The sequence below is a fragment of the Pteropus medius genome, unplaced genomic scaffold, assembly GCF_902729225.1.
Source record: "Pteropus medius unplaced genomic scaffold, Ma_sr-lr_union100, whole genome shotgun sequence".
NCBI lineage: Eukaryota > Metazoa > Chordata > Mammalia > Chiroptera > Pteropodidae > Pteropus > Pteropus medius.
The window spans coordinates 35504125-35521786 of NW_024349800.1; the positions used below are offsets into that span (position 1 = coordinate 35504125).

Consider the following 17662-nt stretch of genomic DNA (forward strand, 5'->3'; position numbering starts at 1 on the left):
TTATAAGATGACCTGGTCCAAATCCTCCCCATGCGACGTTTCCATTCTCTTGGCAACATCCTCATCGGATGACTCCTGAGTTTGTGTCTGGACTCTTCTAAGAGTTATACCATTTCCCCTGACATGAAGCTGATATCTGAGTCCCTGTAGCTTTTACCCATGGACAAATCAGACCCCTTTGGCAGTGATAACCTTGCAGCCATCTGGAGTCGTCCTCCTGATGCCTCTGTGTTCCCCATGCGGCAGATGGCAGTGATACCCTCATGGCTGTTCTCCTCAAAGAGCTCTCGAAGGGGACATCTGAGGTGGAACCCGGACCCTGACAGGTGAAGGCTGATCTGCTAACCGTGGGCTCCTAAATTATACTTCAGAATCACTGTTCCCACGCAGGCCTGTACACTTTCAGATCACTGCATTTATCCTGATACCTGCTCTCTGCTAAGGAAGGCAGGGAAAAACGGTTATGCCGACTGTACCATCTGTCAGCACAGGTATTTGACAAATGTTTCCTGGACCGCAGACTCCCCATTGCACAGGTAAGTAAACCAAGGTGTGAAGAAGGTGGCTGAGTTGCCCATGATCACCCAGGAAGAGAATGGCAAGGTTGGGACAAGAGCACCAGCCTCCTGCTCCCAGCCTCCGACCTTCCAATAGAAAGGTCACCGAGCCCTGGGACCCCAAGTTCTGAGCTCCTTGTTCTAGGATTGGGGGCCCCATGGGCCATTCCCAGTGTGTGCTCTAGTCCGGCCTGACCTGACAGGACACCCCCTGAATCCCGCCAAGGAGGCATGGAGCTCCTCTGAAATGGAGGAGGCAGCCCAGTGATCAGGAAGAGCCTGGGGACCCCCCACAAAAAAGAGCATTTTGGTATCTAGAGTCTCTAGAGTGAAGATCTGATTAGCAACAGTGAAAGCCCTTTGGGGCTAGATTGATGTTCGGAAACTTACAGCAAAAAGACAGTCACAAAGGATATCAATCAGTCCTCCCAGATTTTTTCATCAACTCAGGCAGGCTCTGATTGAAGGGAAATGGCCCCCTCTGTCTCTCCCAGCAGAGCAGGGAGGAAGCCACCTCCCTCTCCCCCCACAGATACCACGGAACAGTGGCAGCGAGGCAGGCACCTGCCGGCATCGAAGGGGTGATGGGGTAGAAGGACCCTGAGGCCTTTTGCTGGGGCGTAGGGGTCGACTCACCAGGCTGTGCATGATGCGCACGCCGTCGGGGTTCACTGTGAGCGCCTCCTTGTACAGCTGCTTGGCTTCTTCCAAGCTGCCCTTCATCTCAGCCAGCCGGCCCCGCATGTAGAGTACCGAGTGCGAGGTGGGGAAGAGGCCCGCTGCCTCCTGGATGCAGAAGCCTGCTTCCTTGAGGTGCTTCTGCTCCATGAACAGCTCAGCTGCGAAACCAGAAGGACGGTGGGAGGTGAGAGTGGTGGAAAAGTCAGAGGCAGAGGCCCCCCTCCCTGGGAACTGGTCTCAGGTGATGGAAACCATCCCCCCGAGGCACGGCACGGGACACGATGGCTCTGGGGTGCGGGGGCAATGCCAGGCGAAGGTTTCTGAGTGCTGTGTCAGGGACCGTGTTACGTGCTCCACACAGTCTCAGCTAATGCTCACAAAACCCTACAGAGCAAGCACTTTTATTACTCCACTTCGGGAAGCGGGGAACTGGGGCACAGAGAGGGTAAGGGACTCACTTAAGGCCACAGCGAGGGTAAGTCAGGAGCCAGGGTGTGTATCGGGCCATTGGACTTTGGAGCCCATAGTGGGGGCACGAGTGGTGTCCCCTGGAGCATAACGTTTGCTCTGGTAACGGACTTTTTCCCAGTGTCCCTTCACCTCCTTTCCTCATTATGTATCTGGGGATAGGGGGTGGAGGCTGACTGAGTGTGCACAGAGCCCGGGGGAGAGCTCAGCGATCCTGCTGAGGGTGGGGGTGGCAGGTGATGAGAAGGGAGCCCAGGGAGCATCTGTGAAGGGGCAGAGCTGGGGCTCCACCAAGGAGTGTTGGTAAAAGCTACCTAACTGCCGCACTGATTGACAGCCGACTGTGGGCCCAGGCCCAACGCTGCGAAGCAGCTTCTCTCATTTAATCCTCACAAGTGAAGGAGGGAGGCAGGTGCTCTCATACCCCCATGCTAAGACCAGACTGAGAGAGGGAGGACCTCACTCCCATCCCTCAGCGGGAAGGGGCAAGGCAGGGCTGGGTCCCCAGCAGCTGCTGGCCTCCCTCCAAAGCCCAGGACTTTCTGCAGCACCAAGAACAGGGGACACACACATAAACTGCTCCAGATCAGTGGAAAATGGGGCAGTTTCTCCAATCCTGGGCCAGTCCAGATAAATGCACATTTCAAATCCTCCTGCACAGGTACACACCCATTTTTAGCAGGCACTTTTAGCAAAGCAATGTGGCTGGTTGGGGTTGCAGCTTGGCCTCACAGCCCACTCGGCCCTCCTTACACGGCAGTCCCAAGCTTGGCTGCCCCTCCTGGGGCTGGTGCCTGTGCACAGATGGGAGCACAGAAGGGCAAGCAGAGCCCAGGTTGTGACTTTGCCAAGAGCTGTTTCCAGCAAAGACTGAGAGCTGAGGTTGTATGAGACCTGGGGTGGGATGGATAACAGACACCCAAAGGAAGCTCCCAGAAAGAAGTGGAAAACCTGGGTCCAGGCATCCCATCTTCCTGTTCCAACAAGAAGCAGAAAGGAGGCCTAAGGCTTGACTACAGCACACAGCACTTGGGGTACTTAGCATGAATGTTGCCTAAGGCTCATTGCGTAATCAAAGAGCTTGCCACATCCTGAAATGCTACAGAAGGCTTTTTGAGCAAGGGTACTCTTTTTCTCTAGTGGGGATGAGAATTTGGGAAAATCAGAGAATTAATTAAACACAGAGGAGCTAGGCTCTAATGATAACAAGAGAGAGAAATGCAGGCCCTTGTCCCCTGAGACAGCCTGAACTGCATTCTTATGGCAGAAAGCCCGTGGAGGTAAGGCCACGGAAGGGTAGGTTTTGAACCTGGGGCTTTGCAGGAAAGGCTGGCCCAGGGGTCAGGGGTTTGGCTCTCTCTCAGCCTCAGCTCTACTCTGATCTTCTGTTGTGTTCCCTTCCAGAGGTGCTGCCTGGGGCTCTCAGCAGGCTGCCATCAGAAATGAGTGTCCAATGTGCAACTAATGAGTGCCAAATGTGTGCCTGGTTCTCCCACGAGAATAAAGAGTGAAGGTGGGGAGAGGTGGGACGGCTGAGCCACCAAACCACTGAGTGATCCAGGGCAGTGGAGTGACAAGCGCCAGCTCTTGAGTGCTTTAGGCACTCAGAAGGGGTCAGGTCAGCTGTGCTGGTACAGTCAGGGAAGTCTTCCTGGGAGAGGTGGCATTTGAGCCAAGGCCTGAAGACTCAGCAGCACTTGGACTAGCAGAGAGATGGGAGGCTGTGGTGGCCGGGAGGGCTGGGCTCCCTCTGGCAGCCAGGGAGACAAAGGAGAGAGAAGTGGAAGGAAGTGTGTGGTGTGTCGGGGAGGCCTTCCTGCACCAGCCCCCATGGCGGCTTCCTCCACCACCAGGAACTGAACTCAGAGGCCAGGCTCTCCCGTCCCCTAGATCCTGCCGCAGCAGGCCCACCCCGGGCCTGGCCCACCTGCCCACCCGGTCCTGGCACAGCTCATTAGGCTGTTTACAACTTGCCACCCTGTCTCCTGAGCTTCCTCTCTGGAGGCTGTCCCTGGTCCCCCCCTTGGGAACTCCTCACAGTGCCTTCACATCAACAGATTTCAATTACAGGATCCCAACCTCCCTCCTTTCTTGGGGCCCTGGGCCTTGTCGGGCTGGCCATACACCAGAAAACACGCTCTGAAAAATAGGTAGGGCTGCTTTGCTCCACCAAACTTCATTATTAGTTAGGCAGGAAAGCAGATGACACAGAACAGAGCCAGGGAAGCGGGGCCTCCTGTGGGCTCCTGGCTGCCTTGCAGACAGGCCCACAGGTCTGGGGGCTGGAGTGTACCCCTTTTCCCTAGACTGTGCATCCCTGGGCAGTTGTTTTACCAAACACGGTACCCCCCAGACAGCCAGCCTCAGCCTCAGCAAGAGACACCTGGCACCACACCCGCCCACTGCCCTGATCTTTGCTGCCAGGGCCCCAAGGCGCCCACGCCCATCCCGGCCTCCCTGGGCCAGGGCTGGATGAGCACTCACTGTTCCTGGATTTGCCTTGAATTCTCATAGTTGTGGTCATCATCCCAGCAAACAGGGGGCTTGCTGTCTCCTCAGTGTCAGAGGGCCCCCCTCCGAACCCCTCAGTTCCTTTACTCTCTTTCCCTGCCTCTGGTTTCCCCACTTCTCTTGTCTTCCTCCCTGCAGACTCCTGACCTCCTCTCTTGCCTGTCTTGGCTTTTCTTCCTCTTCCCTCCATCTCTCCCTACTCGCCGCCCCCCTCTGCGCGTTCTCTCGGCGGACTCCAAATGGAAAACATCTGTTCCCTGGAGCTTTGTGACAGTCCCTTTTATTATTTTTTCTGAGGCATCCTGCTCTAACCGTGTACCCAGAGCTGATCCCAGTCTTCCTGCCATTCCTGCCAAGGCCGAGGCCCCACCCTCAAAGTCGGGGAATAGATTCGCTCTTTTTGGGCTATTTGCACCCCCTCTTTGCTGGGAGAGCCTTGCTCTCAGGCTGGTCCTGAGGTGAAGATCTGGGTGAGGGAGGGCCCAGGGCCACGCCTAAGGTCTTTTAGGGAGAGACGTGCTTCTTAGAGACTCTGGAGAGACCTCAGAAAGGAGGGGGGGCCACCCAGCTAAATGAGCAGAAGCCCCCCAGGAGAGAAGTTAAGGTTGGGCCCTAAAAAGAGCCTACTTTGCCAGCCTTGAGCCCCAGAGAGTTACCAAAACTGCCCCATGAAGAAAACAAGCATCCTCCCCATGGAGCAGACCCTCAGGGCATATGGATGCCCAAAATGAGGGAGAAGGAGGGGTGAGGGGAGGACAAGGGAGAAATGAGAGAGAAGAATGGGGTGGGGGGTGGGGGACAGAAGGGAGAAGGCCCAGGAGGATAACAGAATCCAAGGGTCTAAAGGGATTTTCGGGTTGGCCTGAGACCCTCCACCGCTGGGACCCAGAGAGTGGCATAATTTGCTTCAGCCACAAGGGAGTCAAGGCTGTGTGGGCCTGGGCTCCCGACTTCCTGTCTCAGGAGCACTCTCCCTACTAACTCGGGACCCTGGGAGGAGGAAACGACAGGCAGAGAGGCAGGAAGAAGAAAAAGCTGGAGCAAGGGAAGACAGGACATGGAAAGAAGGCACAGAAGGCAAGAGGGAGGGGGGAAGCTGGGAAAAGAGAGTGTAGGAAGATAAGAAAAGGAATGAGGAGGAATGAGACAAATGAGACGTAGAGAGGCATGCGGGACCAAGAGTAAGACATGGTTTCCTCCTTGATTATAATCTCATAACAAATATGATCTTTAGACACAACCCTGGCTGCCCCACTCCAACCCCCAGTCTGCATCACTGACAACTGGAGCAGCTTCCACCTGTAGGGTCACCCAAAGAGCAAGGCACCAGTGCCCAGGCAGTGTGAATCTGTCGTGTGGGAGCTGAGATGCAGGCCAACTTCCTCCGACCCAGGGAAAGCCCAGGCCGCCTGTGAGCCCCTGGACCTCCAGGGCAGGGACCTCTCCCTCCATCCATCTGCCTCTCCCTAGCACGCTGTTCACTGTTTGTTCCCACAGACGTAAGCTGCAGTGAGAGAGGAAGCTGGGCCATCTTGCTCTCCTGGAAAGCCTCTCTAGGCACTCAGGATCCTGGATCATCTATGGGGCCTGGTGCCTCTCCCATTCTCACACAGACCTGCTGACAAAGAGGCAACATTCCTGAAACTCATAAATCCTCTGTGAGGCTTCTCACATCAGACTGGAATGGGAAGGAGACCTGAACAGGGGAGGGGAGGAGGATGAGAGTTGGGAGAGGAAGGACATATTTCCCAACCTAAAAGTGGGTTAACGATAGAACTTTCTGCCAAAACAGACTGGGATGCAGTTTATCTTGAACAAAACCAGGGGAATTAGCTCATTCCAAAATGATAAAGGGGGATATTTTTCCCTTCCTGCAAAACTGCTGCAGCTGGTAGAATCATTAGGTGAGTGGGTGGTAGTGCTGGTGACGATACTCAAGCCTGGGTCAGGTGTGGGGAAGGGTGGTAGTTTGGGAGAAGGTATCGCCCTGGCGATCTGCTCCTGGCAGCCCTTCGTTCAATAGGCGCTCGGCGTATGCTTGCCAGTGATGATGGCCAGGGGAGGGGAGAGGGCTCATGGGGTGCCAATTGCTCCAGAAGGCTCCCACGCTCAGAATGAAAGACCTAGGACACGTTCTCATGTCCCTTTCCGGCTGTGGCAGCTGTTCGCCAGTTTATTCCCCCTTTCCTCTATAATGACAGATGCCCTGATTTTTAATGGGGCATATGGACACCCAGAATAATGATATTTCCCACAGCCCTTTGCAGCTAGGTGTGTGGCCAATGGACTGTGACGGGGAGTGATGTGTGCGAGTTCCAGGACACGTCCTTACAGGGAGAGGGTGTCTCCATGTCCTACTCTTCCCAGTTATTCCTTAGAATGTGAATGTGGTGGAGAGCCACGCTGGATCACAAGATGAGAGTGATACCTTGTGGACAGCAGAGCCAACAAAATGGAAGACGCCTGGGTCCCTGGACCAGTCAAGCCTGCCATCTCTGAACTGTTATGAGAAAATGAAGTGTCTACCTTGTAGAAGCCACTGCTATTTTGGACTGGTCGCACACACCCAAACCTGACACCTAATGCCGCACTGCTAATGCCTAACCCTGACGCGGCACCATGTTCAGAGCACTCAGATTTTGTTCTCGGAGTTCTCTGTAGACTGATTATCTTAGGTGATACTCAGAGAAGACTAATGTGCCAATAATTGATGGGCATGTGTTTATATCAATATTCTCGAATCTAATGACAGGCTTTAGGAAGACCTTTAACCTTCCTCGGAGGTACCAGAACATACCAGCAGCCCTAGTGTAAAGTAACATATCTGAGAAATGCATGCAGGCTTGTAAGATGCAAAAAAAGTTTCATTTGCTGTTGGTCGTAAACAAGGCACGACATTAAAATAAAAGGCCCTGAGAACTCCAGAGCGGGCAACGTACAACTCCAAAACTGGGTCACTGTGTTACTGATACATTCCTTGAATTTGGTGAAGCCCCAGCCGGACCCCTCCAAGCCGATACGGATCCATATCTCAGAAGAAGACAGGGGAATCTTTTACTAAGAGGAGGCCTTTTCTATTATTCCTCTGGATTTTTCAACATTCCTCCTCTTCCTACTTAAGATGCAACAAGCTGACCACAGAGCACAGCCCCCACACATCCTCAGCATCCTGAGGGACCCTGATATAGTAACTAGGGCAATATTTGCATTATTAAAATGCTTCCCTGTCTAGCCTTTCTGTGAATCCTGGTCCAATTTTTTTCCCCTCGGATTCAGACCTGTGGTGGGGAGAGTGGGGGCGTGCTGCATACTAATGTGTCCATATGTGAGTGCTGCGGGAAACCTTAGATTCTCATTAAAGCACATTCTAACTCTGACTTGCAAAATCTGCATATGCCAGAAACTGGTTATCTACTTTCGGTCTTTTTCCCATCTCCCCCTTGGGGCCTATCGGTACTACCCCTTGGTGGAGACGGGGGCAGATATGAGGATAATCAGAGCTTCACTTGGGCAGATCTCAATCAAGGAGGCATGTTGGCCCGGTGCATTTTTAGGATTCCACTTATTCTATCACCTTCCTCTTTATTCTGCTGCCGCTGCCATTTTATCTCATTCAGGTACATCTCTGGCCTTGACTCACTCTCTTTTCACTTTCATCCACCTCTCACACCACCATCAGATTCAACTTCCAGTCACTGCCGCGAGTTACTCCTTGGCATTCCTTAGCCGAGAATCAAAGACACACACATTGATGGTGCCTCGCTGCCTCTATGACTATGGTGGATGGAACAGAAGCCAAGCACCACTCACTGAGCACCTATTATGCGCCTCACACTACACTAACTGCCATAAACACATTAACTCACTTTAGATCAGGACAGGCAGGAATGAGCTGGCACCAGAACCCAGCTCTATGTGACTATGAAGCTGCCTGCCTCTCCAACACCAACGGACCCTCGAACTCCACAGCAGCAATAGTAACAATTAGCTTTCGAGAGGGACTATCCCCTAAACGGCAACCCCAGTGTTAGCAGCCCTCTGCCCTCAATGCACTCTACCGCCAGATCTCCCTTCTCCTGGGGGCTGCCTCTTCTCTAGCAAGTCTGTGAGCTCTTGGGGTTGGAGTATTAACTAGCTCTACTCACGAAGAGGCAAGAAGGAGGGATGGGGCCTATTTTGGAGACTAAGACCATCCATCTTTGTGGCCTTTCCTCAAATCCTTTCACACATGTATTTGCTGATAGAGAGCTTCTCCGGGTACGCAGGCAGGCACCATCCCCATTTGGCAGAGAGGAAACCCATGGCCAGACAGATTGACTTTTCCCGGGTCAAGCAAAGAAGAAATTGCTGGGACTGCAGCTCCATATTGCTGAGTGTCAGGCCTTTCCATGAGAAGTGAAGCCCATGTAAGCTTTGTCAGCAGTCCCCACCCGCCCACACTCCCTTTTCCAGGACAGGACACAGCTCTAAGAGCCTGGTGGCCTGCTGGCAGGTGGGTTGGTGTCACTCACCAGCCTGGAGCCAGATCTGTTCCAGTGTGGTCCACAGCTGCATGGGGCCCTGCTTCAGGACCGAGCTGGGCATGGTCAGCTCTGACATGGCCTCCTCCAGCCGGGAGGCTGCGATGGACGATGCCCGCCGAGAGCCTACAGAGCAAGACACGAGAGGGCTGAGCAGCAGAGTCAGAGTGTCACACACTACAGGCCCCAGGAGAAGCAACTGTGCAGCCTTATGGGGAGAGAGAGGGCATACTGAGACGGGACAAGGTGGCCGCCAAGCAGCTCACAGAGCCATTAGGGACGGGCCCACCTTGTACCCTCACCCACGGGTGGGGAAAGGAGCTTTCAAAGGGGCAATCAGGCAGCGAGCCCACTTCTAGGAGTCTAAAACGAAGGAAGACAATCACAAATGTCAGCAAAGATGCTCATTCTCCCACTGTCTGTAACACCAGAAACAGAAGTGACCCGAATGTCTGACAATAGGGACTGATTAAAAACAAGTTTTATGATCATACAAAACTATGCAGCCGTTCAAGTAACAATGCAGTCGTTCAAATAACGATGTGGAAAGATGTTGCAGTTAGGTGAAAAAAGCAGGTTGAAAAAGGGTATGATCATATTTTTATAAAAAAAAATATGGGCATGGAAAAAAGTCTGAAAGGCCATTTATTAAGGTCTGGGTGGTAAAATTATGGGTGATTTTTCTTCCTTTTGCTATTTTTGCTTTCTGTTTTCACAAGTGCATGTTATTGTTTTTTTATACAGAAATGTCCCATTTGAGGTTATGCTGTGTAGGATCCATGGTGGCAGCTTAGATCAGACCCTGTGACCTTAGGAGAACCTCTCCCTGTGGCAGTTGTGGGTGACGTGGATCCCTTTTCAGGATATATGAGCTGCTGACATTTACAATTCACATGCAGGTGAAATGTGAGCACTTTTTTCTCACTATCTCAGAGGCAATAAAGGCTCCAATAAACTTAGGAGACCTCAGGGCAAACCACAGATGACTTCAGCTTATAAGGCAAGTGCATATGGAGTCCTTCTACTTTGTTCATGGTTCTTCCCTCTTCAATTGCAAGGGCTCTGTGCCCGCCTTCACCATTTCCTCCGGGAGTCAGCAGCTCCACATGCAGGCTGCACTCCTCAGGTGCACCTCTCAAGTCAGGTGCTGGGCTTGGCACCGGAAATCAACACCAGTGAAGGCACTGGCGCAACTTGGTTCATGTCCACAGAAGTGGAAAAAATGAGCAATGCCACTAAGTACAACTCCTTCACACTTTCATTCTTGTGACTAATTCTTATGTCTTTGAAGAAGGGATTCTACTTTAATCAGGTCCTCAGATAAAAATTAGCTTGGGCTTAGAGCTGTAAATATAAACTCAGCTCATTCCTTCAATCTACTAGGGACATTATAATGGCAGACTTTGGCCTTGAGTCTTAGCCTAAGGGGAAATGGTTTCTGTGCTCCACACATATCTTTCTACCTAGTCCCTACCCTCTTCATCCCTATTTGGGAGATAGGGCCCCTCCCTTGCCTGCCCTAGCCCCAGGGCCTGTAGCCACCAGAGACAACATGGGCTCTGAAAGATGCCTCAAGGCAGCTCCTTAGCGCCTCAGCACAGACCTCAGAGCAGCGAGGGCAAGGAGTGGGGTGGATTTGGCCAGGCTGGGCAGATGACACTCTCCCTGAGTGTGCTCAGGCTGGGATAGTGACCAGTGGAGCCATGTGGACAGTTGTCTGTAGGACACGTTCTTACCGGAGTCTGCGTCATGGGCATCGGGCAAAGTCAGGTGAATGCCACTCTGCTTCTTCAGTGTAAGGCCCTCACCGAGGCTGCCATCTTTTTCCAGGCCTCTGGAAGGCAAGAGAAGGCCAGGCCCTGGTGAAGTGAAGGGCTGGCAGGCAGGGAGGACTAGGTAGCCTCCTGCCAGGCAGGCTCTGGGGCTGAAAGTTCAGGCCCAAGAACAGAGCCGAAGCCAAGACCACTGGGAAGGATGAAGACAACCAGAGTGATAGGACAGGTCAGGGCTCAGGCTTGGGATGCTGGAATCTGGCTCACTCCAGAGGCTAAACTGATATGATGCTTGCTACTCCCCATCACTCACACACACACACATGCTGCCTGCTGAGTGCCTGTGGGGCCATCAGCCTCCTTGCCATTCTCTAACATTGCCACATTTTGTGCCCCGGCTATACACTTGTTCATGCTGCAGCTACCAACAATGTTCTCGCTGTTCTTCCCAGTCCAATCCAAATCCCCCATCCTTCAGAACCCAGCCTGAGTACCCCTCATCTGTCTAGAAAGCCTCCTCTGGCTCCCTTGCCCCTCACGGTGGCCTTCCTTTCCTGCTTCCACCAGCATGGACCCCACACCACAGATGCTGAGGATGAGAAACTCACTCTTTCCAGCCAGAAGCTCTCCTCGCCCATGGGAAGGTCTTTTCTACTACCTTTTGTTGCTTTCACCAATGTCAAGCCGAGGGCCAGGCACAGAAAAGGCACAGTAAACTGGCTTCTGAGGAAAGCCTGGTCTTTGCAGGCCACCAGAAGTGCTCCCTCCCGGTCCACCCCCAGGGAGGGAAGGCTCAGATGCCACTCTGCCTCAGGCACCCTACCCTGGCTGCCAGGTGGCCCCAGAAGAGCCAAAGGGGAACTCTGGTATGGCAGATGAACAAGCGTGGTGACCCCATTCCCCAGCCTCCCCAATTTTTGACGTCCCTGAAGCTCCCACACTGCTAGGGAAGTTCCTCTTTCTCAGAGTGGGGGATTGAGGGGGGGGCAGGTCAGAAAGGCCGCACAGTCTGTTGTGCCCTCCCAAGGGTGCACACAGCCCACAGCTACCCCTACCCACTGCCAGGGACGCCGAGGCCCTTGAACCTGCTGACTGGGGCAGCTTCGAGGAGGACCAAGGTGATCAGGCAGGACAGAAAGCAGGCCTAGCCTGGGGCCAGAAGCTTCTTCCCTTCAGAAGGGTGTGAAGATGATGGTCCCATAAAGAATATTATCCTAACTCAGGCTCACAGTGGCCTGAAGGTAGGCCTGTGGCCACCACAGCCATCTTTGTGGACGTTAAAGGAAGCCGCCTACAAAAACTGCAGTGGGTCAGGGCTAGTTCCTGTCCTCTCCCACCCTCTTCCCATTCCTGGGAGGCACCTGAGTGTCATGAGCCAGAGATACTGGGTTAAAACCACAGGGCAACCACTTCTTATCTGTGTGACCCTCGGCAAAGCCACCTTTCTGGGTCTTAGTTGTCTCATTTTGAAACGACCATGAGAAATGTCGATCTTGTGAGGTTACTGTGAGGAGCACGTGAGACAACACGGGCAGGTGCCCAGCACGTGCTGGCATGGTACATTTCAACAGATGCAGCTTCTTGTCTCATCTGCCTGCCTAGCCCCTGACAGGGCCTCTCCTGGGGCTCCAGAGACAGCCCATCTTGGGGTCTTTTGCCACTAGTTCTAAGCCAATATACAGCATTGTTCCTGCCCTAAAGAACCTGACAGCCAGGTGGGAAGAAGAGATAGTCCAAGTTGAGCAGTCAGCAAAAATCCAGATGTAGAGGGCTAAGAGGAAGCATCAGAGGCAAGGTGACTAGAGGTGCCAGGAGGAGGGGCACCTGAGAAGGGCCTGAGGGGCAGTGAACAGCAGGAGGCGGGGTAGGGTAGGCTAGTCCCTCAGGCTGTGGATTCTGGCCTTGATCCTGAGCTGCCCCAAGCTAGATTTTACAAGCTCCAGTTTCTGCTCTGTGGCTCCAGGTTGATAAAGAATGCTCTCTATTCTCGGGAAAGCCAGGAGGGTATTGGATGCAGGCCTCTGGTCCCAACAATTTGCCTCCAGGGTCGCTGGCCTGGCTGAGCCCTGCTCCACCCTGAAGGTTCCCCAGAAGTACCTTGGGGAGGAGCTCCACCAGGCCCTCGGATCAGAGATGAGTGTGTGGGTGGTGATTTGAAAAGACCCCTAGGCACTGTCCCCACAGCCCACAGCTCTGCTGCCTAGCATGAAGCATAGGCTGGGCCCTATCTGCCCAGAGACAAGACTACCTGGATGAGCAAGCAACCAGCCATCCCACAAATAGGCAGTCCCTGCCAGCCTCTCTCCACAAGGGCAACTAGGTTACGCACCTGCCCATGCAGCCACAGCCGGTAAGCTGGAGAAGTTCATCTGAACACAGATCCCCCTCGCACCAGAGTCTGGCCCTCGCCCTCACATCACCCAGCCCCCCAGGTGGTTCCCCATTTCCTCTCGGAAAAGTCCTCTGCCCCAGAGCCTTCTTCTGGCAGCTTCCAACGGCTGGTCCTGCTCTACCCTGAATTTTCCAGGCCCAAAAGTCTGCAAAGAAAGTGATGGCCCTGCCCTGCCCAAGGGTGTTACTCCACTGGATTACTCTGGGGCCTCCTCTGTAAACGTCACCATTAGAGACATGCCTCTGGAGACTGTGAAAGCCTTCTGAGTGCTCAGAGTCCCTGTGAAAATAGAAGCGCATCCACCACAGTCAGGTTCCCCTGACGTCTGAGGGAGATGACACTGCCCGCAGTCCCAGAGAAGGCGAGGAGGTGGGGTCCAGACCAGGAAGAGGCAGTGTACCACCCTGCATGAGGCCTCTTTTCCTCTTTGGGCTCCCAGGCTGAACCCCAGCATCCCAGTGGGTTTGAGCAAAGACTTTCTACAGATTCGGCCTGGACATGAGTGTCGTTGTGCTCTGGCCCAGGAAAAACTTGGAGCCCAGGCTGGGGACTATAGCAGAAGGGAGGATTCATCGAGACAGTGGGTAAGTTGGGAGGAGTAGGGGGGCCCTTCAGGAACTCTGCTTCCTTCTCTTCTTTTAGCTTCCAAATGGGACCAGGAAAGAAGTAACAGGTTGCATGGATTGCGATTCAGGAGACCTGGGTTCAAGCCCCAGCATTATCATTTACCGAGCAAGTGGCTCTGGCAAATTATATAAGGCCCCTGAGTCCTAGTTTCCCTACTGGTGAGAATAAAATCTGATGATATCTAAGACAAAAGCAGCTGATGTGGAAGATAGAGCAGCAAGCCCAGCTCCTGGCTCAGATGCTCGCAAATGATTTTTCTTGCTTCTTATTCTTCTGAACTTAAGTCTCCTAAACAGATTCTTTATGTTCTTCACGGAGGATTGCCACAAAGTTAAAATTAGACCAGGGATGTAAAAGGCCCCAGCAGCAGTAAGTCCTACACTCTCATTCAAACATCCTCATCGCCCCCTGCCCACCAGGCATGTGGCCACTCAGCAGTGGGTGGTTGCCAGGCAACCACCTCCCGTCAACCTTCTGGCAAACCCAAGGGACAATGACAGCTACTCACCCCAGCTGAGAGAAGTTGTACAGGGTCTGCCACAGCCTCAGCATTTGTCTGCAGGTCACAAGGGCTTCCTCTGGGCCTTTCAGTACCTGCTCCAGCTTCACCTTGGTGAACATCAGGCTGGGAGGAGGGAGAAGAGTAGTCAGCACACCTCTGAGGGGGCTCCCTTTCTCCCCGGCTCTCCTCTCAGGATGTGATTCCAAGGGGCTCAGCCCCATCAGAACAGCCCCCATCTACCTACCTTCCAACCTACAGATGGCAGAGTGCCCACGAGTGTGGTGGCCTGGGCCGTACCCCGGGATCACCTGCTGTCTCTGTGCATCAGTTTCTCCATACTCTGTGCCAAAGCACGAAGCACTTTTCTGTATTTCTCATTGTCCATGGCGCTTAGCCACTTGTCCGTGATCATATCCTATCTTGCCCCACCTTCTGAAGCACTGTCAAGTGTGGTTACTAGCCTTGCTTTGTTTGCACGTCCTCATTATGCTGACATACCCCACAGGCCTGAGATGAAGCCTTGTTTAAGAGACAGGGCCAGAAAACAACTCTGAATCAAGGAAAGAGGCTGCTAAGCAAGGAACTGGTAAAATGGTCATTGAAGATCAGAGTTCTGCTTTCCAACTTGCCCACATACAATAGGTGCTCAATTAGCACCTCCTCAACTGAACTGCAAATTTGTTTCCTGACCCTGGATATAGGAGGACATCCATGTTGAACTTTATCAAAGGATTCTTCATTGAGTTTCCTAAAATTGCCGGTTCCCCTCATATATTCATTTGGATTAAAGGTATATGAAGTCCTATTCAGTCACCATTTAGGAACAGTTACTATGCAGAGATCAACCTCAGAATCTCTTTCAACCTAAAAACCAGAGGTCCTCTGATGTAAGAATAGTGTGGGGATGTGGCCCTAAGAGAGGCTGGGAAGAGAGGAAAAGGTCTGGTTCCACCAGGAAGCAGGGCCACAGGAGGGGCCGATGGCTGCCTCCCTCTGCCCAGGACACAGCAGAGATCACTGGAAGGCTGGCTCACCAGGACTGGGGCAGGGTCTGGATACTCTGCTATGTCTGGGGTTGGACCTTTAGTTACTGGGGAGGTGTGGGGACACTTAGGTGGTTTAAGGCAGTGGCTGTTTACCAGTGGGTATGGAAGTATTGTACTTTTTTTTTTTTACCACCAGTACTGCCAGCCACAGGGATGCACACCAGTGGCCTGGGCAGACTGGCTGAGCCACTGAGGCCCAAACAAGGCTATGCTTCCCGCTTTTCACTGGGTGGTGAGCTGTGAGGCACTTTTACTCCCGGCATCGCTGTTGGGCAAATCCACATAACCGTCAGGCTCTGAACTTGACCGATGCAGGGTGGTTCTGCCAGCTCTTCTAAGATTGGCACATAGGCCCTCATGGAAGCTGAGTCCTGCATCTAGACAGGGAACATCACTGTGACGTATGGCTGCAGCAGGGGGCGGGCCCCAGACAGGGAGGCGGGGAGTCCACCTGGGAGCTTCCCCTCTGGTCTTCTCCCTCACTTCGGACCCTGCCTCCTCTGTCTTGCATGAGACCTGGGCCTCCAGGCTCATGAAAAACGTTGATGGCCTCGCTGTTCTTTTCTCCTCACACCTGGTTTTTCTTAAATTGTGACTTGTCCGGTAGAGAACGAAGAGGGTAAAATTTGCCCCAGTCCACTTCTCAGAGAAGGGGGTTGGGCAAGTATTATTTTTCTTCTTCACTTTTCCTCAAGCATGCCACGTGCCTTTTCTGCCCCTGCACACAGGGTACCCCCACCCCACCCTCACATGGCCTCTCCTCTCCATTTGCATCCATCTCCCATGACAGACTTTAGACCCCCCTCAGCAAGCCTTCCCAGACTCCTAGGATGCCCCGCTGGCCTACAAGGTCCCGAGAGCAGGAACCAGTGTCTGTAGTGTGGCATGCACAGGCCTGAGCAGGAACGTGGTCTCAGCACCTTGGGCGGGCGGCTGCTGGGGAGAACTGGTTCTGCCGCCCCTGCTCTCCCTTCCCAGATTCTCCAGTGGGCCAACGCTCCACAAGTACTAGGAGCCTCTGCTTTAGGGACTATGAAGTGGAAGACACAATTCTTGCCTTCAAGGTAACAATTAGTGCTAAAAATGACAAATTACCCAGAAAATCAAGTGCTGTATTTTTGGATCAGAGTCAGTACCAGAAAAGAAGAGAGATGGGGTCTTGTTGGGGCTGGTGTTTGATGCAAAGGAGGGTGGGATGGGACATAGTTAGGAGTGGGGGAAAGAGAAGCATGGCAAGGGGACCAGTGGCTGGAAGAGCAGGTGCCGGTGAGGAATCAAAGCCTCTGAGGAAGGGGGGCACATCCAGGCTCAGTCCATTCCACGGCTCCCCTCCCCTCAGGCAGCAGAGTCCCCTGGGCAGGGCTATTTGGGTTGGGCTGGGCTGGTTCCAAGACAGCTTCTGGGTAGACCGGCCCTGCAGCATTTTCCTAACACCCAATCTCCCTAGACAGGCCTTCTCTTTAGCACGCCCCTCTCTGCTAGGGCGCCTCTCCCCATTCCTGCTGCCTGCACCCCTGAGAGCCAGGATGGGGCCATGGCAGACCTGACCAACGCTGTGCCTGGAACAGAAGTGGCCGAAAACTGAGCTGGTGTTACAGTGACTTCTACCAACGCAGGCTGTTATCCTCGCGGCTGCTGACATTCCATTAGCATGAGCGACCCAGAGTGGAATTTCTCAACCCAATCACATCCTTTGAGGGCTGGGCGAGTGTTCCAACAGCTACCCTCTGGTCAGAGCCTTCACTCCCTGGTCCTGGGAGGTTCCACATCAGCTCCTGCGGAGGTTTCCTTGGGCTCGAAGTTCAGCACTGCCAGAGGGGTCTTCTCAGCCAAAAAGCCTACCCCCACTGTCCATGACATCAGTCCAAATGCCTGTGTGCACCACCTTCCACTCCTGCCACCCCTCTGCATGACCTTGGGGGCCCGTGTGCTGCTCACATGGGTATTAACAGTTCCCTGAACTGTAGGACAGGTCCCTGGGCTCAGCCATGCCCTGCTTCATGTTGTCACCCTGTTGGAACTTGCCCTTCCCCCCCAGTATCCAGCCGACTCCTAACCAGATGTCACCCTCCATCAGGATGTGGTCATCTGCACACGTGCTGGCCTGCCTCTACCTCACTGCTGAAGTCTCTCAACCTCTCCAACCCCGGCAAGAAACAGCAAGCTCTGCTCCCTTGAAGAGGCAATTGTGGCTCTTGGTTCCCACCCTGCCACACGACGTCGAGCCCAGAGCTCCCAATGGTGTATTTCTCAAACACTGCTGTATCTCTCGGATCAGTACAGTACAGGTTGGTGAGGTATTTGGTATGGGGGGGGGGGGGGGGGGGGGGGGGGACGGTCATCGCTGGCTGGGTAACAGGTTGGCAGTAGTAGCTGGTGGTGCGTGCACAGAGACCTGACCAGAACCCCATCATCAGAATGCTGAGCTTCCTGTGTGCTGAGAACATGCAGGAGGCTTAGCATTCAGAACAGAGTCTGGCCAGCCCCGGCATATCTGTTTTATATACTGAATGAATCTAAACTGTCATTTGAAGAAAGGATTCCAAAAGCCCACCATCTTAACCCAGTGGCTCCCATCCTCCTCCT

General features: G+C 53.5%; 1 protein-coding gene across 3 annotated transcripts in view; it reads right to left on the reverse strand.

Moving 5' to 3' along the window:
* Positions 1-17662, reverse strand: part of TTC7A (tetratricopeptide repeat domain 7A) — a 109163-nt gene that overhangs the window by 9923 nt on the left and 81578 nt on the right. For 2 of the 3 annotated variants that reach the window (XM_039887227.1, XM_039887228.1), the window contains 4 exons: positions 14037-14153; positions 10474-10571; positions 8729-8863; positions 1194-1396 (listed from right to left, as the gene is read on the reverse strand). In XM_039887227.1, coding sequence (XP_039743161.1) covers positions 1194-1396; positions 8729-8863; positions 10474-10571; positions 14037-14153 — 553 coding nt within the window. Of the gene's footprint in view, positions 1-1193; positions 1397-8728; positions 8864-10473; positions 10572-13093; positions 13181-14036; positions 14154-17662 lie in introns of all 3 variants that reach the window. The other variant, XM_039887229.1, reaches the window with a different exon arrangement.